This window comes from Euprymna scolopes, chromosome 2, assembly GCF_053919585.1.
Source record: "Euprymna scolopes isolate OS-2025 chromosome 2, ASM5391958v1, whole genome shotgun sequence".
Lineage (NCBI taxonomy): Eukaryota > Metazoa > Mollusca > Cephalopoda > Sepiida > Sepiolidae > Euprymna > Euprymna scolopes.
This window is the reverse complement of record NC_136483.1, coordinates 184,582,016-184,608,121: the sequence shown is the minus strand read 5'-3', so window position 1 is coordinate 184,608,121 and position 26,106 is coordinate 184,582,016. Positions and strand designations below refer to the sequence as shown.

The window sequence follows — 26,106 nt, the reverse complement described above, 5'->3', positions numbered from 1 at the left end:
GCAAAAGGTAGCCATATTTCGATTTTTAGACCATGAGGAAGAAAGAGAAGCTATTATTTAGCATAGGGAGAGGGAGTGCTGGCGTTTTAGACTGAGCTATCTCCCCGTGGTGCCTCCCTCCTTTACCCGTGGTCCAAAAATTCAAAAATGGCTACCTTTAGTTTGCTGCCATAAAATTGTTTTTCATCTGTAAATTAAAAAAATAAAACAAAAATAAAACAAAAGAAACTACTCGATCAAATTAAGTGACATGCTTTTCCGGAGAACTTAATTCCACAATGGGTACGTATAATATAACTTTTTTTTTTTCTTTCTAATATTTTCATTTTTTAATTTCTTGATTACACTGTACAAGTACCCAAAACTTTTTACCATTTTTTTATGGCAACAATTTAGGTACAGTTTGAAAATCTGTTGAAAAAAAAAATTCTGGTGCTTGTGTAGATTAGTGATCTTTTTAAACCAATGCATTTCACATAAAAAAAAACAAAAACATTATGTACTTATGTTTCATGTCGAATCCACCAATATGACATTGACAAATTAAGCCAGCCCATTCTACTGCTGATATTCTAACTGTAATCTCTGAACGTTTATACCAAACACTGGATAAAGTAGGGGAGGGGAGGGCAGTAGCCCTAGATATATCTATAGCTTTTGACAGTGTATGGCACGATGGTCTTCTCATGAAAATAAAATGCTATGGTATTACTGGATGAATGCTTAGCATAATTAGATCCTTCTTAAATAAGAGAAGAATCCAGGTTGTCCTCTATGGGTGTACATCCAAAAAATTTGATATAAATGCGGGTGTACCCCAGGGATCGATCCTTGGACCTTTATTTCTGATATTCATAAATGACTTACCTAATAAAATTGTCTCTGAGATGGGTATATTTGCCGACGACACCACGCTCTATAGCAGGCATGTGGGAGAAGCTAATGAGCACATATCTGTCTGTGCTACCCTTGCTCAGCAGTTTTAATTGCATGATCAAGCTAGTGTGTTCAGGGTTTATTTCAGCATCGTTTCTGGTCAAAGTGCACACATTCAGAGAACAGATATTTTAAAATTACATCCTAATTCAATACTCTACAGAAATTTCTGAGCAAAATATCACTTACATGCTGTTCTACAAAAGTGTTGTAATTGTAGAAGAAAAAATGGTTGGTGAAAAAGAATTGACAAGAAATCGGTGATCATTTACATTAACTTTATATAGGAAAGTGATCCCCACTTTAAAATTTAAAATGATGACTTAAAACAAACAAACAAAAAAAAAAAGGAAATACTTGGTAAGTGTAAATGTACACAAAAAAAATATTGATGGTGGTCAAAATTTATATAGGAAACTATTTCCCTCATCTAAAATATTTGAAAATAATATTACACTGCCTGCTTGTGGAACTCTGTTCCGTTGGTCTGCTTTCCAGCTGACTACAATACAAAATCTTTAAGTCCAACGTAGACAAGTTCTTATTCAACCATCCTCATAAATAATCTAATTATACCAAATTATTGTTAAAAACGATTATTATGCAACTGTCCCAATGACTAGAATACACAAATTAACTCTTATCCTCGAGTGGCTTCTGGGCCTTGATATGTGGTAACCCCTTTGTAAACAACAACAACAAAAAATTATTAGTTAGACCAGGGAATCCTTAGCGACATGACAGGCAATTGTGTACATGAAAAATAAAATGGTACGTAAAAGAAGTAGGTGATTGGCAATGGTGGTAAACAAACGTTTTAAATTTTGATGGATCTTTTTTTTAAGAGAAGAGTTTTACATGTGGTTTTAAGACCTTGATAGTCGGACTTAGGGGTAATAGTGATAACAAAATTTAGTGAAACTAACCTACACTCCTTCATCCCCTCTAACTTCTTTAACATGCCTGATTATCTCCCACTCTGCTGTAAGGATTCAAACATATGCATAGACTTGGAGTCTGTATTTGCAACTCCTTCCCCTTGACTAGAGAATCAAAGCTAGAATTGGACGACCAAACCTTTATGTGCTTTAGACTTAATCTGCAATATAACGTTAGCTACTTATATTTTCTCTCCCACTCTCCCTCGACCCAGGATGTACTCTAATCAACTAAGTCCCTGACAGTATAGATACAGCACTCTCCCTTGATACTAGCACGCAAGTACATGTATTTAGTGACTTTAATGTCCACAAGAGTAATTAGCACAACACATAGCTTCTCTATGTCAGAAACGTAACCGTTTGTGACATGTTTCCCAGACCAGCAAGATCAACAAGCCTCACTTCTAGATCTATTACTGATGATTGTGCAACAAATGCCCATAGCCCACTCGGGAATGCTGATCATGCTGTGATAATGGTAGAAATCACCCTAAATTCTTGACCCAAAGCTGAAGAGCCATTATTCAAAACAGCAAGGTATTATAAGAAAGCTGACTGGGAAGTCATCAGGGATGCCCCATGGGGAAATATCTGCACTCTTCCTGCAGAACAGTGCGTAAATGAGACCACTGAATGGTTCAAAGTGGCAATTGAAGCTCATGTTCTCACGCAGAAATTCTATAGCAAACCCCACTCTCCCCAATGGTTTACTTCTACTTGGTCAGCTGCCATTGCTCAAAGGCAGCATGCATAACATAGATTTATCCAACATAAGTCCACTACAAACAGCCAAGAGTTTATAGAAACTAAAAGTAATCATAAGAAAAAAATAGTGACAGCTAAGAAAGAATATACCAAAACTACCAGATAACGCATCAAAGCGCAGAAATTAGGAAATCGTGATTTTTGGAAAATCTACAATAGTGTAGTAAATAATGGGCGATCATCAATTCCCCCACTATCTAACAATCATGAGGTTATTTGCACGGCAACAGAGAAGGCTAACCATGCTGGCCAGTCGGTTTGCTTCAAACTCTACATTGGACCCAGGAAACCACTCCCTCGCTGATTTTCCTTTGCGGACAGACACTAAATGATCTGAAAATTACCCCTTCTCAAATGCATGATATAAAAAAAAAACTTAGATAACTCAAAAGCACCCGATCTCACCCCGGCTGTATTATTCCAAAAATGTTCCGCTGAGGTTGTTCCAGTCCTCTCCAAACTTTACAACAAATGCCTTCACGAATCTTGCTTTCCTGACTGTTGGAAAACTGCTTCTGTGGTACCAGTTTACAAGAATTCTGGCAAAAGAACTGACCCATTGAATTATCACCCAATTAGTCTCCTCCCTCTCTTCGCCAAAATATTTCGGTCCATAAATAACCATGCTCTAAATAAAAGTGGAATTTTTTGCAGTCAAGTGGGGAGGAATTTAGCGGACGGTCAAAATGTTTTTCCTAGGGGGGGGGCAATTTAATATGAAAGTGTTTTTTTTTTTTTTTTAATTTGGTAAAATTTGCGGAGAATGCTCTGTTTTACGGTTGTTTTAAAAATGGAATTGAAATTTAAATTTTGTTCTGTTTTACGTCCAACTCGCCGTTCACATTCGACATGTTAACTTTTCTAGGTTTTTGGGTATGCTGACAAAGTTGGAAGTGTCTATTCCAAAAGCCGTTCTTAACATGGGCAGTTGAGGGTGTTTATTAGTTGTTGTAAGCATACCTGAAACCCCACAAAATTCGAGATTCCAATGTGAATGGTGAGTTGGACTTATGAAAAAAAAATATCAAAAAATGTGTACCGAATTGACCTTTTTTCGTTTACAATGAAATTATTTCATTTTTGTTAATAAAATTTTATAAAAAATTATTAAAAAAAAAAAAAATTTTTTTTTTTTTTTTTTTTTAAAGTACGATTCTTGAATGTTTTTTTTTTTTATTTTTAATACATCTAAAACCAAGCTTCTATCTTTACATCATCAACGCTCTGCTCCCAATCTGGCATCAATTGAAATGAATGGCTCTCGTCTTCGGGAGGCCTCATGTTTTGACAAGCTTCTGGGCTTGACCTTTACACGTACATCAAATCTGCTGCCAAAGCCGCTGGAAAAATGGTGGGATCCTTCTATTGATCCAATAGATATCTCACTGCTGACGCAATTCTCTATCTATATAAGAGCCAAGTGCGTCTAAGGATGGAGTACTGTTGTCACATCTGGTCAGGAGCTGCTAGAAGGGGCTTATCCTGCCTTGATAGTTCAAAATAGACTTCATGGCCTCATAAGAGATGTCCTCTTTTCTCTTTGCTGCGACCTCTTTCTCACAGAAGAGATGTAGCGAGTTTGTCTTTACTTTATCGTTATTTTCATGGAAAGTACTCGACTGAGCTTCAATCTATGGTCCCCCCCTCACCAAACTTTCACAAGAAACACTCGTCTAGCTGAAAACACTATCAATAATTCCTCCCACTCTTTATCTGTGCCTAAACCTAAACGTAGATTCCATAAATAAAGCTTCTTTCTTAGAACTACACGCCTGTGGAACTGTCTTCCGTTTTCCTGCTTTCCCCCTGATTACAATATGGTTGTCTTCAAGTCCAATGTAAACAAGTTCTTGATAAGCCGTTCCGCTTAAGTTAACAAATTTACTGAATTTCCATTACTGACAATTACTATATTGTCCAATTGACTACGGTACACTCTTTGATTCTTATTCTCGAGTGGCCCCTGGGCCTTGATAAGTGGTGATGCTTATGTAAAAAAAGAAGAAAAAAAGGGTTATTCTTTCGATTACTTTCAGTCGCATGCGCAAGTTAAAAAAACAAACAAAAACACACACACATTAAAACGGAACGAGATTTAAATTTCCGTTCCATTTTTATAACAGTCGTAAAACAGAGCGTGCTCCGCAAGATTTACCTTTCGTTTTGTAATGTGGGTACGTATGTACACCGTAAAGAGGTAAAAATAAATAAATAAATAAAAATAAAGTTAAACCTTGGACATGCACCAAACATTGTAGAGAGAGAGAGAGAGAATTATGTAATTGTACACTTACAGAAGGAAAGTGATCCCCCCCCCCCCGACTCCATCCAATGCAAACAGACGCCGGTGGGTGGACTTAACTTAAAAGTGAACAACGATCGGAGAACATAGAAAATCGTTAATGCACCTCCTACGTTCCTCATACTAAAAAAGTTTTTAAATAATATAAGTATACAGGGTTACCCCCCCCCCCAAAAAAAAAATAACGGGTTCCAACTCTAATTAGGCCCCGTTTCTTAGTGTTTTGTTCGAATGAAATGAAACTTTGGTCATAACTCGTTTATTATATTCAAAACATCACATAAAATTTACACTAGGGTTTTTGTGGCCTGTTTTTCTCCGTTCTACAGCATATGTTCTAGATGGCCTCCATTTAGCTTTTGTTTATTTATTATTTTTTTTTTGGTCACCCTTTATTATTTCTAAATCCATTCGCAACACAAGGAGTGAACGGGAACGGCTTTATTAACCTACGAACCGCGAGGAATCAATAACAAATGTTATTACGCAATTTTTGTTTATTAACTTGTAAAACTTGACGGCAGACCCCCCCCCCCATCTCATTTGTGTTTATATATATATATATATATATATATATATATATATATATATATATATATATATATAAATATAATTATAAATGAACTCAAACCATGGCTGAACGTATCGGCATCGATCTCGTGTGTGCCATGTGCAAGAATAGAGGAATCGGTATTAATAAACAAATGCCTTGGAATCTTCCGTAAGTAATGAACGAATGAAAATCTCTTACGTTTGCATAAAGTTCCGTCCGTCTTTGTTGACATTCTTCGTCAGCTGATCTGATTATATATATATATATATATATATGTATGAATGCTTTGGAAAAGTCACTTTACCAGTGTTAAAATTATGCAAACGAAAATTTTTTTTGCCAAAATAACAAAATATTTTTGAATTGGTAAGCATGAATCAGAACTGACTTTTCCAGGGCATTATACTTTTTTTTTATCTCTTTATTATCGCATATATGTATGTGTGTGTGTACCACTGTACCATGGAAAAGTTCTAAAATATTCTGCTATTCTGAAAAAAGAAAAGCCAGGTTCTTTTGCATAATTTTAAAACTGGTAAACATTAATCAGAAATGACTTCCATACAGGATGCGGCATAAGTAACGCCCCACCTGTTTTTTTTTTTGTTTTTTTTTTAGTGAAACAAAATTAGAAGTTTTTTTTTTTTTGTTTTTTTAATAGCTTTTATTTTTGTTTAATATGAATGTATTTCAAAGGTAAGTAAAAGATATAAAAATAGGGCGTTACTTATGCCGCACCCTGGATATATATATATATATATATATATATGGATATATAATAATGGGAGAGAGATCAGCTGACGGAGAATGTCAACAAAGACGAGCGGAACTTGATGAGAGCCCTAACTTAAATATTTTACCAGTTTAACTATATTTGCCATCGTTTCTCTCCTCATTGTGCCTGCTTTCTTGGTGAGGCAAGTAAATGGCAACTGCATTTGCCAAGATTTGTTTTGCATATTAAAAAACAAATATTTCTGTATTTAAAAAAAAAAAGAAAAAGAAAAGCCAACAAAACCAAAAATGTGATAAAATGAAAAAGCAACAGTTGTTAACAAAGGCAAGATAAGTTACTCTTCTACCTATCTGGATATGTTTTTGTTTTAAATTATTTTAATGCGTTTATTTAATTCGAAACAAAACTAGTGTCTGTTAAAAAAAAAAAAAAGGATCTTGTTACTGTCATACTTAGCGGCGGTAATTGCTCAAAAATAAAAAATTAAACATAATACATTTTCTCAAGATTTGTGGTATATGTCAACAACGACGAGCGGAATATGTTTCTATCAGTACTTTTTTTTCACCCCCTTTTATTTTTTGTTGGTTCTTGTTAAAAATGCCTTAATATTTCAGATGTTTTTCTTTTTTAATTTAAAGACTAAGTAATAAACTGCAAGATTATTATTTATTTATATTATTTATTATTTATATTAATTATTATTTATTAAAAGTTCTCACACAGGCCAGGATCAGATTACTCACTGACAACAACGGGTGGTGTTCTCCGGAGTCGGGGTGACAAGTCTTCTCAGATTTCCACTACTGTCCATCTTTTTTGATAACCTTTGTATTGACTTGTTATCGCAACAGTCGCTTACCATTGATTTCTCGCTGCTAATGACCATTGGCCATCACTAGAATTTGGGCAACAATAAGCCTCCTTACTGTCCCAAATTATTATTTATTTTTTAATAAATCTGTTGGTCATATTTACGAGAATGTTCTGTTCCTTATGTAAATATACTGTAAAATCGTCCTTCAGTATCGGGACAAATTTAACGAATGGAACCCCCCTCTTAAATACTAAAACAATTTTTTATGTATGATTTCATGTAAAAAAAAATGTTGCAAAAATACCCAAAACATTTCAATTTTTAAATTCAACGTAAAATGATTAAGTGTAATTTTAGACTGGTGTGGGGGTGGGTGGGTTCAAAAATATGCTTAAATATGATATTTTAATTTATCCATTTGTCCAGATTTTGTATATATTATTATAGTCGTGATTTCAAAAGGGGAAAAATAAGTATTCGTGTGCCATCAGCTAGAATCGAAATCGAAAGCAAATCCGTAGCATTCAAAACTTGTGACATTACCATTGTACGAAGGTGACACGCATTTGAACTGATTAAAAATAAACTAAGATGAATGTACAAAATATACAACGATTTTTTAAAAAATTTTGACCACTTTTTGACCCCCTTAAAAACTATTTTAATTGGCTAAAGACCCATAAAAGAATGGGCCATAAAAAATTCAATCATTTGAGGCCCCTAACACTGCTCTTCGATTTTTAGTTTTGGAAGAGATAGTTAGAAAATATGAAGGCAGGCAGAGAGGCATATTGAGTTTTATTAATTAGTTTAACACCGTCCACTAACCTCCCTCGCCTCCCCCCCCCAAAAAAAAAGAAGAAATTAAGAAATTCTACTTTTTTAGACAGTTATATTTGAAGGCCTTGAAAAACATAGCATTAAGAACAAAAAAAAAAAAATGATAGAATTTAAAGTGGGACATCAGTTTTGCTTGTGAATTTAAGGTAAAATCCTTTTTTTTTTCCAAACCGTTCTAGTGTTCTAGGACAGCTTGTGGTAGATAAATCCTGTGTGTTTTTATTTTAATGTTTAATATTTATTTTTGGATTTAATGTTAATTATTCAAAATAATTTTTTGAGAAGAGGAGTTTGCCGCTGGACTTAGGATTGGCGGTAGGGTTATATATTTTAATAATTTTTAGCATGTTAAAAACCATAAGCCATAGCAAAACAATCATTTTGGTTAATCTGGAATCTGCATAGAATTTTGAATGAATTCAATTGTAATTTACATTCTTCTTGAGGTTGAAAGGTTCAATCTTCAGTGCAGGCAATGCTCAAAATAATATTGCGAATTTCTTAGGATTTCTATAGGGTCATGGCTGACAGAATGAGAGCATGCTATCCTGGATTAAAGAAAGGGTTCAGTTCGAAAGTTAATGAATATTCTCCAAGTTAGACAAGATACACCTGAAGCAGATTAGCAGTTATGTCAATTGAAATGTGAAAATAACTCAATAACAGAAGTCCAAGGAATCCAAATAATCAATCCTTGTCTCAAAAAGCCAAAATTCTGATATAAAATCTCGTTTTTAATTTTATATTAGCAACATGGGGGCAAAGAGTAAAATTTAATGCTACTTCTACAGCAAGGAAGCCATATCAGCTCCAAGGTTTTCTAAATATGAGTAAAAGATATTTTATTTAAAACTTTTAAGTGTTTTACTATAAACATTGAAAGGTAAAAAAGGACTTGATTAAATATTTCAGTGTTTTCATCACATTTATATGTTAAACAGGGCTTTACGTTGCGACTGAAACAGTCGCATTTGTGAGTGATTATTTTTTTTTTCCAAATGTTGACTTGAAATAATAAAACGCTTATCTTTAACGATTGTTTTTTTTTTTTTTTTTTCACTGACGATCTTCCAAAGCTCATTAATGAGTGAAAAATATCTTTTAAACCTTTTATTTATTTATTTATTTATTTATTTTTTAATTAAAACGAACACAGTTAAATTATTCAAGCAATAAAAAGTTTAATATAAGTTATAACAATAGACTTTTTTAAGGGATTTCACGCTCCCCCAAGATGGCCTTATAAGTACGATCCTCCCTTTACAATAATTTGCATCAGAATGCGATCAGTGCTACCAAATTTGAAATCTGTAGCATCAATAGCATAAAAGTATCCTTCCACAAAAGTCAGGAGCATTTAGTGAAAACTGGGAATATAAATTGTCATGGGCTTTCTGAACAACTTGATACTACAAGGCTCTATGGACAAATTTATCTTTAGTTGATCTTCGACAACTAAATATTTTCATTTACTAGCCAAATAGAAAAGTTACTAGTCAAACCCACATGATTTTCGGAATATGACATCTTTGTTCCGTAATGAGTTTGTACATCATAAAAATGTTTGATTATTTTTTTTTTTTCAAATAAATGTAATTCAAAGTATGCACCAAATTTTATGTTGATACTTGAACGTATAAACATTCAAATTTCTTCAGATGTTTTTAAAAAAAACAAAAAAAAAAAAACGTCTGAAAAAATTTGAATGTTTATCCCTTCATATCTCAACATAAAGTTCTGTGCACATATTTGTGAATTACATTTATTTAAAACTATCAGGACCCGTTAACCGGCGTTGCTCAGTGGTAGCATGACCCCATCCCTATCTCCGCATAAAAAATAAAGTATAGCTGTTGTTGTTGTAGCCAAACCACCAACCTCTTCATGTTAAGAACGGCTTTCTAAATAGACACCCCATTTTGTGAGTGGGAGTGTGGTTGTTAAAAACATTTACCCGGAAGGTAATTTGATAATCGCTGTCAGGATTCGCACGTGCAAATATTATGAATAAATTTGGTTGCAGCGTCGTTCGGCCCGTGCAGGGTATGTCTCAGGGTATGATATTTATGTTGGCGAGACTGGAATTTAGGTGGCAAAATACTCTCAAACTCTCTATTACTTCCTGTAATCACCTGTACGTTACCAAACACGTGAATGATATTGAAGAAAAAGAAACCCTATAAACAGAACTTTTTTATAAATAATAGTTTACTATTTAATTTAAACAATATATACAGAATTTTGTTTATATTATAAACAATATGAATAGAACAGTTTATAATTTGAAAAAATGTAAACCTTTTTAAATTTTAATTTTAGACAACGTGAACAGAAAATGTTTATAATTTTGAAAGAAATATTGTTCAGACATTTTTCAGTATATATATCTATAAGAACATAAAATTGTGGGAAATTAGGCAAAAACAAGTTATTCAGGTTTGTGACCTACATGTGTTTAAAAATAAAAACAAAACGTTTAATATTAGTTTTCACTCATGCGAGCCCTCAGAAAAATTTTTTTAAAAATTTAAAGAAATTAAGCAACCCCTTATAAAAAATAAAAATATCATTGAGTACCCTTTCAAATGCAAAAAAAAAAATTACCTGCAGTAGCCAGGCTCGAATGTGTTATGCTAAGAGGAAAAGGTGAAGAAAAAAGAAAATACTTTAGTTGCCTGGTGAACTTATGATGTTACGGGTCTTTGAAATAACTCGTTTAAAACGTATTGGGGGCGTGAATGACTTTGTGAACCAAATAAAATGAGTACAAAAGTTTAACACGGCTATGATGATGATGATGCTCCTCTCTCACTCTCCCTCTCCTTCTCTCTCTCTCTCTCTCTCTATTTTTCCGTGTATACTTGCGATAACAACACTACTCTCTATCATGTATATTTGTTTCAATAGTCTGCCGCTCGCTTGCTGGTTTGTAAAACTACAAGTTCATGCTCACATGCTTGTTTGTTTATGCAGAAAAAAGTGTAATACACATTAATATAGTAAACAATATATTTAGGATAAAAAGGAAAAAAAAACACTTGGTTTGTTTTAGGTTAAAATGATTGCAGGGTGTAGAGAAAGTGGACACGTTTGTTAAGGCCTAATAAGTTCATTTATTTAAGATATATATTCCCGAATAAGCAATTTGTCAACTCTCAGCCAATGAGAATTGCCAGAACTGTATAAGGGAGAAATTATTTTTGTAATGGATAATGAATTGTGTATGAGTTTAAGCCAGTTATGAAGGTAGACAGGGCAGTCTGTGTATGTGTGTACTAGTTCCCGATGTTGACTGGTGGCAGTAGTGTACTAGTTCCCGATGTTGACTGGTGGCAGTATGAGGACTTTATATTTAAAGATGGGGAGATTGTGATGATAGTGCTCCTAAGATACAATGTAGGATTTTATTATAACGACTAAATCTGTCTAAAATCTTATAAAGTTACATAAGAGTGGCTAATAGTGTAGACATAATGCATTTGTTTGTGGCATACAAGATGATATAAAAATCACCCCTTCTCATATCCGCGATATAAAAAAAAAATAACACCTCCAAGGCATGTGGACCTGATCTCATCCCTGTTATACTAATTAAGAAATGCTCAGCTGAGCTAGTCGCTTACTTTCCAACCTCTACAAAAAATGCCTTGCTGAATCTTACCTCCCTAATAGCTGGAAGATGGCTTCTGTGGTACTAGTATTAGTCTAGAAGTGTAAGCCATGTTTAGTTTTAGAACAATTTCCGATGGTTCGTTGTTCCACACAAGTCTTGAGAGGTGACTGGTTTGCAGTAGACAGTTCCACTGAACAAAAGATTCTTACCGTGTCGAGATGGAAAAAACATGCGAAATTGTTACAGAAAAGGTTTAATATTTATGGAGAAAATCTGGTTTCTGATTGGTTGGTAGCAGAACGTGAATTAATTCGATTCGTCAGTTCCTAGTAGCATTGTTTATAAATAGAATCGCCCGACTGTGTGGGATCATACCCCATTATACTTCCAGTGTGATGGGATATGTCTCCTAGCGGTTTCGGCTGCAGGGCGACAGGGTAGTACAAGTTAAGGGTTCGTCACTTGACACTCAGCCCAACAGGTGAGGGGCTGGGAACCGGCCCAGCACCTGTTGGACTGGGGTACACCGCCTGGTTAATACCTAAGAGGTCCACCCCCCCAGGCATTGTCACCGGGCTTTCCGGTGGGGCAAGTTTATTGCTTGCTGCCTGAGGCGTACTGACTGGGGAATGCCGACGGGGTTACTCAGGCAATTTTTAAAATGGCAGGAGTGCCCCTCCTTTAGGGGAGCCTGTGGGGTTCCCACTTTCCAGGCCTTGTGCCAAATATTGCCGATGTGGGCGGCAATAAAATAACTACCCCATTATTTTTCCAAAATATTGTAACAGCCCCCCCCCTATATTTTTATAATGGGGACATCCCTAGTGTTCGTTCCGTTCCAAAATAAATATTTTCATATTCAATTGTACATCACAAAAATTAGAAATCATTTGGATCTTAAAATTTTAGCATGTAAAAAGACGCCATTTTTAATTGTGTTCAAATGTCAAAACAGATATGTGTACAGAGAAGAGAAATAACAGAAATGGAAGGTATTTTAACCTTAAAAAGGGGTGAGTGTGTGAAAAAGAAGCCATTTCTTAAATTTGATTATGCAGTTTTGTAGGAAAAGAGAAAGAAAAAACGCGTACATATAAATAAATATACATAAAATAAACATACATGCAATATGTACCCGTTTAAAGAGTTTTTTTATTCATTTTGTTTTTGTTATTAAAACAATGCAAAAAAAAAAAATATAGGACATTTTTGAAAAATAAGAAAACTAATGTGAAAAAAAAAAAAAAAAAGTCAATTGTAATTTATGCGCGCCTTAAAATAAGCATGCAAAATGCAATTGTCAAAAAGGAAAATTACAAAGAACAGGTTTTAAAAAAGTGACTTTTTTAAAAAAATTTCAGTAAAAGTATTAGTTACGCATTAGTAGATTAAAGTGTTAATACAAACAAAATGGATTCAGTTTAACGTCTTGTCCAGGACTATTTTTTTGTAAATTAAAAAAAAAAAAATTTTTATAATATATAGAAATTTATATACATACAGGGCCGTGAAAAAAAAAAAAAAAATTATTAAGTCGAATCCCCCAACAAGTTTGGAGAAAAAACCCTTTAACTTTATTCTTGTTGCGGGTTTCGTGAATACATCAGCGATATTTTGTTCTGATGACATGTAATTAAAAATAATGGATTCCTTTTTCACCTCGTTTTTTATGAAATGGTATTTTATATCTATATGCTTAGATCTTTGGTTGATTATCATGTTCTGTGCTAAGACTATACTGGCTTGATTATCACAATTAATTACTATGGGGTTTTTAGTTAATTCTGGCTCTAAAATAGTGTTTAGGATATTTTTAAGGTAGAGTGCTTCCTGGGTCGTGTGTGTGATCGCGATAAATTCTGCTTCACACATAGAGAGAGAGATACAATCTGTTGCTTTTTAGATTTCCATGAAATAATAGGCCCATTTTCTGAGAGTCTGAAACAATATCCAGATATGCTTTTTCAATCTTCGGCATTTTCCCAATCTGAATTGGAAAATCCTAATTTTAGGGGATGTTTTGATATTTTTAAATACTAACTTCTGTTCTTTAGTTCCTTTTTAAATAACGAAGGACTTGTTTGGCTCTGTTTAAATCCTTCATTTTCAGTCTTGATAATTTTTGAGATAGTTTTGTTACTGTATAGCATATATCAGGTCTTGTCGCAGTCATTAAATGTATAAGACTTCCTATGATTTCTCGGTATAATTTATCCTCTATTATTTCAGATCGTGTGTGTATATATTTTTATTAATATCATTTTCGACCGGTATAGAGCATTTCTTGCATTCTCCCATTCCAAATTTAAATAGTATTTTGTCTATGTATCTTGATTGATTCATAAGTCCTTTACTTTAAGTAAATTCTATCCCCAGAAACCAGGATATTTTGCCAAAATCGGTCATTTTGAATCTTTTACTTAATTTGTTAACATCGGTCAACATTATGTCACAATTTGATACAATTAAAATATCGACCCATAAAACTAAAATCAGTAGTTTATCGTCTTTGTGTTGGGTATATAAACAGGGGTCTGCTGGGCATTGTTTAAATTGTTGTTTAATCATATAATCATGAAATACTGTATTCCAACACGGAGCACTCTGCTTTAGACCGTACAATGACTTGTTAAGTTGCCACACGCTATTTTTATTTTTCATTATAAATCCCTTTGTAGGGATAATATAAATTTCATATCTATTGGGGCATTCAAATAAGTATTTTTTACGTCCATTTGATGGACGTTTAGGTCGTATTGCAATGCGATTTACAATAAAAATTCTGATTGTCGTTAGGTTTGTGGTTGGTGAAAACGTAGAAAAGTATTTTATACCGTAAATCTGAGATTATCCTCTAGCAACAAATCTAGCTTTATACTTTTCAACACCTGATGCTGTAGTCTTTTTTTGTAAAGACCCATCTTGTAGAAATAACATGTTTATCTTTTGGGAGAAGTACTATTATTGTTCTTTAGCGAGATTTTTGCATCGCCTCTTTTCAAAACGATATCATTTACTCGACTCCCATCAGCTAGTTCTACAAAATGATTTTGTGGCTTAAAGTAGGGATCAAAATTGATAAAATCAGATTCCTTTGTAATCACATGTGCCGTGGCCCCACAATCGACAAGAAAATTATTATTGTTTGTTGAAGCATTAAACGTACATGAAAATGAAAATAAAAATGTATGTTCACTAACGGAACTCTCCACATTTTTAATGGAGTCGCCCTTTGGAGGCCTATATCTACATTGGAAACTCTTGTGTTTAGGTCAGCCACAATTATAGCAAATAATTTTTGTACTTTTCTTAGGAGAAAAATTGTTTTTGGCAAAGTTGCGGTTTTTATTCTTGGCATGGGTATAATTTAATTTTGGTGTTTTTATGTGTGCATTTTTAAATTTCATGATATTTGTGGATTCGTTTTTTTCTGTGATCATTTTTTCAGTTTCGTAACTTCTGAGTGCTACCTTGAATTGGCTAAAAGTCATGGGTTTTTCTTTCTGGGTTATCACGGTGGTAAATGGCTTGAAATTACTCGGTAATCCCTTGAGGACCATGGAAATTAACAGACTGTTGCTCTTAACTTCACCAGACATTTTTAAAGAATTTGCAGTCGTTTCAGCTCTTATAATATAATCAGTAATAGTTTCGGCTTCCATTCGTTTTAGAGAGGTTAGTTCAGTGTATAAAGAAATAATTTTGGGTTTTCCTTTCGATAAATAATGCTCTCTTAATATGCTTAATGATTTGCAGCCATCGTCCAAGGCTTCTCTCATTATCAGTGATAGACTTCGGTCATCTAAGCACTGTATTAATTCCGCAAAGACAGTTGCGTTCTTTTCAATGAAGTCAGGGTCGTTTCTGTTTTCAAGTTGTGCCTGAAGTACTTTGTGTAGCTTTTGAATTCGTAGATATCCTAAAAATTTCACTTGCCACAATTCGAATTTTGATTTGGGTCCATAACCTCTAGAAGTGTAAGCCATGTTTAGTTTCAGAACAGTTTCCGATGGTTAGTTGTTCTACTCATGTCCTGGAGATGACTGGTTCTCAGACAGTTTTTGAGTTGGAATCTAGTGCAAAATATTCTTCCCATATTGACACGAAGAAAACCTATGCGAAGTTGCTACAGAAAGGTTTAATATTTATGGAGTAATTCTGGTTTCTGATTGGTTGGTAGCAGAATGTGAATTAATTCGATTCGTCAGTTCCTAGCAGCATCGTTTATAAATAGAATCTCCTGACTGTGCGGAATCATACCCCATTATAAGACAAAAATATTGCAACAAAGTCCCTAATTGCCAGAAAGCTTTCTACTCTTCAAGTTTCTTACCTTGAACAGCTAGACTTTGGAATTCCCTTCCTGCTTTCTTGGCTGTACTGGTATGCAAAAATTTAAATGTTACATGAACTAATATCTTGTTAATCTTTCCTAGGTATGGTCCCAAATAGTAGCCCCATAATGTCCAAGTGGCGATATGTCTTGTTAGGGGTGAACGTAAGTTAAAAAAAAAAAAAAAATGTAGAACAGTTATGGAAGCAGGTACAGTTCAGAGAAGACCAACAAAAATATGGAAGGAAGTAATACTAAAAGCTTAAAAAAAAAAAAATGTGTAACCACGTGAAGCCAACAGCTTTAACATACTTCATGTTATTTAAAACAAAGAAAAGCTTTAAAACAGTTTCAGTCAGTTAAAAATATGCAGTTAAAAATTAAATTTGAATGCATTTGATAGCAGTTATTGAAATTAAATTTTTTTTTTTTTTTTTGGATAGTCTGTTATTTATGAAACAGAAGCTAAATATCACAGCTGACAACAGCCATATTTTATACGTTAAAGAGGCAGATATAGATGCGATTTTATGAGGGTCATTCCAAAAATATGATCCCCTAATTTTAAACTCAAAAATTAAAATGTTTAAGAGCTACAAAGACAGGAGTGGTACCATTAAACGAAAGACCTTTTGTGCTCCATAATGTATTGGTTCACATTACTTTGATTTAGAATTTACCCTCGTCCGTTAGCAAAGTTCTCAATTAGTACTCATTACATTTTTCTGAAATTTTGTATGAAGTTACAACTATCCAAGGGAGGAAATATAACATTCTAGAATTTTTGATAATTTTTCTACATAGTCACCACCATTCTCAACGCACTTTTGCCAACCTCTTTTGATAACTCTGTCGCAAAAGTTCAGAGCACGCTTTGTCACTCTCATCTCTGTCAACACTTTGAAATCGACAAACCCATCTCTTAACTTTGCTGACATCAACTGCATTGACTCCGTAAACGTTCAACAGGTGCCGGTGAATGTTGATCATTTTAATTTTTGCTGCATAGAAAAATTCAATGAGTCCTCTCTGCTTCTGATACACGTCTATAACAGGAGTTGCTTTCTTAGTGTCTTACATCATCAATATCTGCAACAGAGAGATGAAAATTTCAGGTCATGAATGCATAAGTTCAGTCATCAGAACAATGCAATTTGCAATCCTTTCAGATCCATCTGGGAAGAATAAAAGAAATAGAAGGCATTTTTGAAATGTCCCTTGTATACTGAAAATATTACATTTTAAAACACTTTCAGTAAATTAAAACTATGCAGGTTTGTAGAAAATTAATTTTTCTTGCGTTTGGTTACCGTTATTTGTTATATATTTTGCTTGTTTTCAATTTCTTAGTTAATTATACAACATCTTTGCCAATAAGAGTTTAAATAAAGAGTTTAAGATGAGCTTTTTATTAAAAAAAAACAAAAAAAACAGTAAAAAAAAAATTTGAAAACAGAAAAAACAACTTTAAAATATAAAGATTTAAAAATTAGAGCAGTCTATGACGTCTGAGGTAAATGACAACAATGGTCTATAAATAATTTTGCTGTATTTAATGCAGCATACTGTGACACAAGTAATTTTCTTTTCATTTGAAAAAAGTTTAAAAGAAAAGAAACAAAAGAAACAAAACAGTACAAATAATAAAAAAAAAAACTAGATGACAAATCTATTGAGGTTATCAAAGTTTTTATTACCTTTTTATATTACTCTTGTAACTCTGCCTCCCTGACTGTACTGACATGCAAATGTTCAAGTGTAGTGTGAACAGACATCTCGCTGTTCAACTCGCTAAATAGTATTCCTGTAGTTGTGGTCACATATAGTAGCTCTTTACATCCAAATTTGAGGGTGAAATAACAAAAAAAAAAAAAAAATAAAAAAAAATAACCCAGCAGTGTTACTACTGGCGACCAAGGGAAGGCATGTGCACACAACGAAACCTGACCAGTGAAGGTTGAGGACATGCGTTGCATGAGGAGAAATGATTGGAGAATGATACAATGGATGTGTAGTTTTAAAAACAGACTTATTTCTTACTAGCCTGGGTGCCTGGTGTTGCCCGGCTGTTTGTAGGTGTGTGTTAAAGAAAAAGTGGGCGGTAGTAGTCACCCAGGCTCGAACCGGTACTGTGAAGGAGGAAAAGAACATGAAAAAAAAAAAGTGATGTCATTGTGTCCATTGTCAAATCGGCAGTGGTGAAGGTTTAAATTAAGGCTAGTCAATTGAAAAGAGGGAATGACGAAAATATCGGTGAAAAAAGCGACCCCCCTCTTTGTAGAAAAGTGCCCAGTTTAGTGTGAAGAAATGGATGTTTTTAGGCAATTTTTCGATATTTGTGGTCCGAAGGGTCGAGCTTCAAAACAATACCAATCTCGTGAAAATCTGTCGCCTCTGAAAGTTTTAGGCAGATATACAAACATACATACATTTAAACAGACAGGTGAGATTTATATTATAGATAACCTCAAAGTGTTATATATTTGCTGTGACCGGTAATTCAAATGTGCTTTTTAGACTATATAATTGCTAAATCTGCTTTTGTCACTGGTCTACGATATATACGCACTGACAGCAAATAAAGCACAACACTGCTGATCTATAAATAATATTTTATTTATTTCACAGTGACAAGTTTTTAATTTAGTTATGACGGTGTTGACATCAGTGAAGACGTGTGACTGGGGTGTGTGAATGTTTTAACAGTGAAGAAAATGTGTGAGCTTGTCTTTGCTCTGTGAACGACTGCTTGCTTTCTGTTGTGTCGATTTATATAAACATTCTTTTACCCTGGAATGTTTATTATTTCCTATTGTCTATTGTTTTAATCCTTTGACCGATATTTCTGGTCAAATTATGCATTCCAATAGTGGAAAGCCTTTTATTTCTTATATGGAATGGAGCTGTGTGTGTGTGCAACCCATCGAATGCTTCTCTTCCTGGTGTCCCTGCCAAATATCCAACAAAATGGAAAATTAAATTTGGACAACATAAAGAGATGTGTGTCAGACTTTGATGGTATAACTACATCCAAAGAATGGATAAGAGTTTTAGGAAATGTAGAACAGTTGAGGTAGCAGGTTCAGTTCAAAAGGCCAAGGAAAAAATGTGAGAATGTGATAAAAGCTGACAAAAGCGTTATTTTATATGATGTCTTCAGTATTCTAAGCCAAGGAGGAATTTGATTTCGTATCAAAAATGAATTCCACATTATCTTACGAGAACCGTTTGTGGAGGCTAAACCTTTTTTAGCTGGAGCGTCAAAGACTGAGGGGGGGCCAACCTAATTTTGGCCTATAACCCCCTTCATGGCCGTTACAACCTCTCTTGAGATCTTCTCATCCCTACACCCAAACGTGGACTGAGAGGACACCACCTGAAGCTGTTTCATTCGAGATTTTGGCTAAACCAATGAAAAGTCACATTTTCCATCCATATAATGGCTCCCTGGAATAGACTGCTGCTTAAGGTTGCCACCGTACTAACATCGGATCAGTTCAAATCTGAGTATCTGATATAGACAGTTGGATTACCAATTTTTTTAATTGGTCACATTCAAGTGAGAATCCAGATTTTTCCCCACATTAAAACTGACCTTGTGTCTAACTCTACTCTTTGTAGGGAGGCAGATAAATGGAGACACGCAAATGAAAAGGTGAGGAAATATAAGACTTGTGAATCATGCATTTCAATCAAATGATACGAAGGAGGGTTAGGGTTAATCAAGTCGAAGTAAAACTTGTGAAAAATCACTTTTTTATCTTTCTTTTTTTTCGTTTTTATAAGGGAGCCACCACATATCAAGGCGTAAAGGTCGCTCAAGTATAAAAGTTACTATCTGCTTTTTATTACAGCTAAGTTAAACATGAAACTAGTTTAGAAAGGAAAGGGGACGAACTTCTCTGAGAAGAGACGCAAAAATAATAGATCCACTAGCACTCTCCAATAGAAGTGCCTTTAGGCCATTGGCAACAAACCAATCTTCATCCCCCAAAAAAGGTGACTGGTGGCTACCTGTGAATTTAATATCCCCTTGACACTTTCTCCTCCAAAGGAAGTCTGTTCAGCCTGCCTGGAGTGAATGCCATACAATAGCAACAATAACAAGGTGGTAATGCCTGGGACAGTGCACCTCAGGAATGAGACAGGCTGTTTATTTTTTGGCTTGGAAGATAAAATTTTAATATAACAGTCAAATTGTAGTTATTGAAAATATATATTGGTTAGAAAAATGCTGTGCAATCTATTCATATGGAGGTAATGGTGGCCAAGTGGTTAACGGCACGGACTGAAAACCTAGGTGTGCCAAGTTTGAATTCAATTTTTTTTTTTTTTTTTTTTTTACATAGGCATCACCACATTATCAAGGCCCAGAGGCCACTCAAGGATAAGGGTTAAAGAGTGTACAGTAGAAATTGGACAATATAGTAATCATTAGTAATGAAAATTTGGTAAATTTGATAACTTATATGGAACGGCTCATCAAGAACTTATTTACTTTAGACTTGAACACGACCATATTGTAGTCAGCCGGAAAGCAGGAAAACGGAAGACAATTCCACAGGCGTGCAGTTCTAAGAAAGAAGCTTTGTTCATGGAATCTACGTTTAGGTTTAGGCACAGATAAAGAGTGGGGGAAATTATTGATAGTGTTTACAGCTAGACGAGTGTTTCTTGTGAAAGTTTGGCGAGGGGGGGACCATAGATTGAAGCTCAGTCGAACACTTTCCATGAAAATAATGATACATCAGAGACAAACTCGCAGCATCTCTTCTGTGAGATAGAGGTTGCAAGGAGGAAAAAAGGACATCTACGAGGCTACGAAGTCTATTTTGAACTCTATCAAGGCAGGACAAGTCCTTTCTAGCAGCTCCTGCCCAGATGTGGCAACAGTATTCCATCCTTGGACGTACCTGGCTCTTATATAGATAGAGAATAGCATCAGCAGTGAGATATCTACCGGATCGATAGAAAGATCCCACCATTTTTCCAGCGGCCTTGGCAACAGATTTGATGTACGTGTTCCATTTAAGATCAGGAGTAATGGTCAAGCCCAGAAGCTTGTCAAAACTTGAGGCCTCCTGAAGACGAGAGCCATTCATTTCAATTGATGACAAATGTGGATTAGAATGTTGATGATGTAAAGAGAGAAGCTTGGTTTTAGATGCATTAAAAGTAACCAGCCACTCCTTTCCCCATTGTACTACGTGCTCAAGATCAGAGGAGAGAGAATTAGAGAGAACTTGGTCGTTTACTGTCTTAGATGTGGTACCATAAATGGTAGTGTCGTCAGCATAAATGTCTACAAATGATGTAAGGATATGATTTGGAAGATCATTAATGTAGATCAGGAAAAGAGTTGGGCCCAGGATGGATCCCTGAGGGACACCGGCATTAATACTGTGAGCTTCTGATTTTTGCCCCTCAGCTACTACTCTTATGAACCTATCAGAAAGAAATGATTTAATAATTGAGAAGACTTTTCCAGCTATACCATAGCTAGCGATCTTATGAAGTAAACCTTTATGCCATACCCTATCAAAGGCTTTAGATATATCAAGAGCAATTGCCCTAGAAAGATTGCCACCGTCGAGAGATTTGCTAATCCTATGCGATATAACTGTAAGGACATCTGCTGTAGATCTAGCAGAACGGAAACCATATTGAGTGTCACTAAGAAGGTTATTTTTGTTGAGATGGTTGATTACTTCTGTATTTAACACAGATTCTAGCAACTTACTCATGACGCACAGGAGACTTATTGGCCTGTACTGAGAGGGGGATGAGCGATCACCTGAATTCTTAAATACAGGGCATACTGATGAGATTTTCCAGGGAGATGGGAAACTATTCTCCTTAAGACAACGTTTAAACAGTTTTGTAAGTATGGGCGCTAGTTCAGGTTGAAGTTTTTTGAGTACTATAATTGGAATACCGTCAGGGCCAGTTGCTTTACTCGAATCAAGGTTTTTGATTAGCTTCGCAACATCATGTACAGATATACGTATATCACATAGCGTGTTTTCTGATACAGGAGGAAATATTGGGGGTTGGCGGTCTTGGTCGCAAAGGGTAGAATTAGCTGCAAAGTTCTTGACAAAGAGTTTGGCTTTGTCTGATGCTGACGAGATTACCTCAGGTCCATTGATAATAGTTGGGATGGAGCACACGCTTCTGTTCAGGATTCTGTTTGCTATTTGCCAAAACTGGTGGGAACCAAGCCGCTGCTCAGCTACTTTGGACTTAACAGATTGAGCATACAACTCTCTTGCGTTCCTTATTACTTTCTTACAATGGTTGCTGGCACTCCACAAAAATCATTTTCATTAAATCACTACTTGAACCTGTGTTTAAGCTAAAGTTAGATATTTGTATGTGTACATTTTACTCCTAAACTAATTATGAATTTTGGACCACAGCTGCTAGGCATAAGGGTGAATAATATGCGCTATATTTAGTTTGATTTCATTTTATGCAAAGAAAGCAATGCAGGTATAGAAAGCCTCTGCAAACATTCAATTTTTATTCTATTAAAGTGAGTGTGTGTGTGTGTGTGTGTGAGGACATTTCTCAACCTATATACTCAATAAATATTTGATCTACAGATTTAAAATTCGGTATATAGGATATTCAGACATCTGGAAAATGTTTTAATCCGTTTTCATCCTGAAAAAAGGGACTGCTAAGGGGTAAAAATTGAAAAATTGGTACGTGGAAGGCCACTGGATTTTTATGTTCAACTGTTTCATGACTGCGCACGTGCAGTCATGAAGTATGACAGCTTCCTTATGCTAAGTATGAGTTGGTTTGAAAACACTATTTAAAAGTCATGTCAAACTAGTTTAATGATTATCATACTTGATTCATTGTCTTTAGGTTACGGTTTTGATCTCGACTCGAGTATTTTTTTTTTCTTACAAGGAGTGAACGGTTTAGAAAAAAACAATACTTGTAGTCATGTGTTTCAGTTTCTGTCCATTTCTCATTTTTTTTTCTTTCTCATTTATTTATTTATTTATTTATTTTTTTTTTTTGTTAAAAGAATTTAACGTTATGTTCAATACTTACGGTAATTCTGTTTATAGTAAATAAAAATTCTGCGTAAATTAAAATGTAATATTTATGCATATTTTACAACCGGGCAACGGCTGGCATATCTGCTAGTAAACACAGATTCCCAAGGCTATTTTTTTTTTTTTTACACACAGGAATCATCACTTATCCTCGAGTGGCTTCCGGGCCTTGATAAGGGTTAATGGGTATACATTAGTCGCTATGATTATAGCATAGTAAACATAAGTAGTGGAAATTTTGTAAATTGGATTACTTAGGGAGACGGTTCATCAAGAACTTGTTTATGTTAGACTTGAAGACAATCAGATTGCAGTCAGCTGGAAAGCAGTTCAATGGGAGAGAGTTCCACAGGCGTGCAGTTCTAAGAAAGAAGCTTTGTTTATGGAATCCACATTTAAGGTTAGGCACAGATAGTGTGGGAAATTATTGCAAGTAAAGTGGCGACTAGAAATAATAAAATGCTAATCTTTTGCCGATTGTGTTTTTTTTGCACCGACAAATTGAAAAATGTTTTTCCAATTCTTAGTTTTTCTTTTGAATAAAACAAGCAGTAAAATTATTCAGACAATAGAACAATATTTTTTTTTTTTTTTTTAATCTTGAAAAAATTTGAATGTTTATATCTTTGTCTCAACATGAAATTTGACGTATATTTAGAATTAACCTTTAAAAATTTTTCTTTTTATTGCATTTTCATCCCACACGAGGACAGTGCTACTTTGATGTACAGGACTACTATATGGGACATGCATTGCAGGGATACTATGTAGGGAGTTGAGCAGCAAGATGTCTGTTTACTTTACATTTGAACTTCTGCATGTCAGTACAGTCAGGGAATCAATCGGGGAATTCCAAAGTCTAGCAGTTCTGGAGAAGAAACTATTAGAGTAGAAGGCTTTCTTACATCTAGGGATTTTTACTGTGTAGGGGTGAGATTTTACTGCTTGTTGGATTTGTTGGGGGTATTTACATTGAGGAGGTACAAGGGCAGAGGGATGCAACATTTCATCGATGGGGCAAGCAGTTAAAACGTAGTCGATAGTGCGGGATCTATTAGGTTGCCGACTCTTTTGAACCCTGTCTAAGAGGGAGAGACTAGTAGCAAATGCACCAGTCCAAATGTGGCAACAATATTACATACATGGCCGAATGGTGACCTTGTAGGAGTACAGAATACTCTCAGGTGTAAGTAACTTTCTAGCACAGTAGAAAGAGCCTGCCTTCTTTGCAGCAGCCTTGGCAATGCTCAATATATCTTTCCAATTCATGTTCCCTGTGAACGTTAAGCCAAGAAGTTTGAACAAAGTACTTTCAAGTAATGTGTCATTAGCCACGGCTATTCTTGATTAAGCAGGGTTTTTAAAATTTTTTTTTAAAGGAAAGGAGCTTGGTCTTCATTCTACTACAGATTGGAGGTTTTCCTCTAGCGTTTCTGGATACATGTTCATTCATTTTCGTCTCGTGTCTGTTATAAAGCGTGATGTCATCAACAAATATACCCATCTCAAAAACAATTTTATCAGAGAGGCCATTTATGAATATCAGGAAAAATAAGTCCAAGGATTGACCCTTGAGGTATACCCGCATTTATATAATATTTTGACATACAAATATCGAAGACAACCTGGATTCTTCTCTTATTTAAGAAAGATTTAATTAAGTATTCATTCAATAATACCATAGGATCTGATTTTCATGAAGACCATTGTGCCATACCCTGTCAAAGGCCTCCCTTCCCCGTTTGGTGCCAAGATGTATGAGGTCAGTGGCACAGGTTTGACATCAGTTTTCCTTCTAGATGGTTGATCTGATGAGATTTACAGGTCCATCAGAACCGAGAGGGTTTGCTCTGCGCCTGGTTTCAAAGCCAGGTATTTCTACACCCACACAATAATAGTTAATCGTTAATGTCCAAGGTAGTTAGTATCTGCTATGAATTTACTCCTCAAAGTAAGATTAAGATTTGAAGATATGGTTATTCACATGTTATGAGTGGAAAGGCTTCTATGTATGATGGGTGTAGATTTAAGGTTAATATCTACTAGAGTTAAACGAGGATTAAATAAGGTTTGCGGATTAATAAACACATTGATAAAAATATTGTGTAGGGAGTTTTGGTACGATTTCAAATGAGCTTCAAAGTTTAGATTTTAGTTTTCATGTGGACACAATCACCAGTATGTTTACCCATCTAAGGGAAAGAAAATATAAAGTTTCTACTTAGTATAACTTTAGGTATAAATTCAAACTATGGCTAATAAGTATTTTTTTTTTTTTTTACATGGGTGTCACCACTTATCAAGGCCCAGAGGCCACTCGAGGATAAGGGTTAATAGGTATACATTAGTCATTGTGATTTTAGCATAGTAAACAGTGGGAATTTTGTAACTTGGATTACTTAGGGGGACGATTCAATTAGAACTTGTTCACATTGGACTTTTTCTTTTTTTTTTTTTTATAGGCATCAACACATTATCAAGGCCAAGAGGCCACTCAAGGATAAGGGTTAAAGAGTGTACAGTAGAAATTAGACAATATAATAATCATTAGTAATGAAACTTTGTTAAATTTGATAATTATATGGAACGGCTCATCAAGAACTTATTTACTTTAGACTTGAAGACAACCATATTGTAGTCAGCTGGAAAGCAGGAAAACGGAAGACAATTCCACAGGCGTGCAGTTCTAATAAAAAAGCTTTGTTCATGGAATCTACGTTTAGGTTTAGGCACAGATAAAGAGTGGGGGGAATTATTGATAGTGTTTACAGCTAGACGAGTGTTTCTTGTGAAAGTTTGGCGAGGGGGGACCATAGATTGAAGCTCAGTTGAACACTTTCCATGAAAATAACGATACATCAGAGACAGACTCGCAACATCTCTTCTGTGAGATAGAGGTTGCAAGGAAGAGAAAAGGGCATCTCCTACGAGTATTCAACTTTTAGAAAATCTATAGAGTAAAGGTATATATTGTAGATGATGCATGTCCACTAACAGATAACTATAGATGTTTATTATCAATTCCTGTCTTCTAAGGTCAAGAACTGGAAGATAAACACCCTCTCCCATGATGCAAAGTGTGATGTATGTGATTTTTATAGCAGCTTGGGGAGAGGGCAATTGGTTTTTGTCCAGTTAGAACAAGAGATGATCTAACCTACAAAAATACCGTATTAATAAACATTAGGATATACAGG

At 34.8% G+C, this 26,106-nt stretch overlaps 2 protein-coding genes across 5 annotated transcripts in view; one reads left to right on the top strand and one right to left on the bottom strand.

Moving 5' to 3' along the window:
• Positions 1 to 5,819, bottom strand: part of LOC145299367 (WD repeat domain-containing protein 83-like) — a 76,808-nt gene extending 70,989 nt beyond the window's left edge. The window contains exon 1 of the mRNA XM_080144397.1: positions 5,696 to 5,819. Coding sequence (XP_080000523.1) covers positions 5,696 to 5,729 — 34 coding nt within the window. The 5' untranslated portion in view covers positions 5,730 to 5,819. The remainder of the gene's footprint in view (positions 1 to 5,695) is intronic.
• Positions 1 to 26,106, top strand: part of LOC145299393 (dihydrofolate reductase-like) — a 65,934-nt gene that overhangs the window by 13,266 nt on the left and 26,562 nt on the right. The window contains exon 1 of one of the 4 annotated variants that reach the window (XM_080144398.1): positions 5,515 to 5,665. The exons of 1 other annotated variant lie outside the window; for it this stretch is intronic. In XM_080144398.1, the coding sequence (XP_080000524.1) occupies positions 5,577 to 5,665 (89 nt within the window). In that variant the 5' untranslated portion in view covers positions 5,515 to 5,576. Of the gene's footprint in view, positions 1 to 5,514; positions 5,666 to 6,318; positions 6,558 to 7,969; positions 8,037 to 26,106 lie in introns of those variants that run through there. 2 more of the 4 variants (XM_080144400.1, XM_080144401.1) reach the window with 2 other exon arrangements.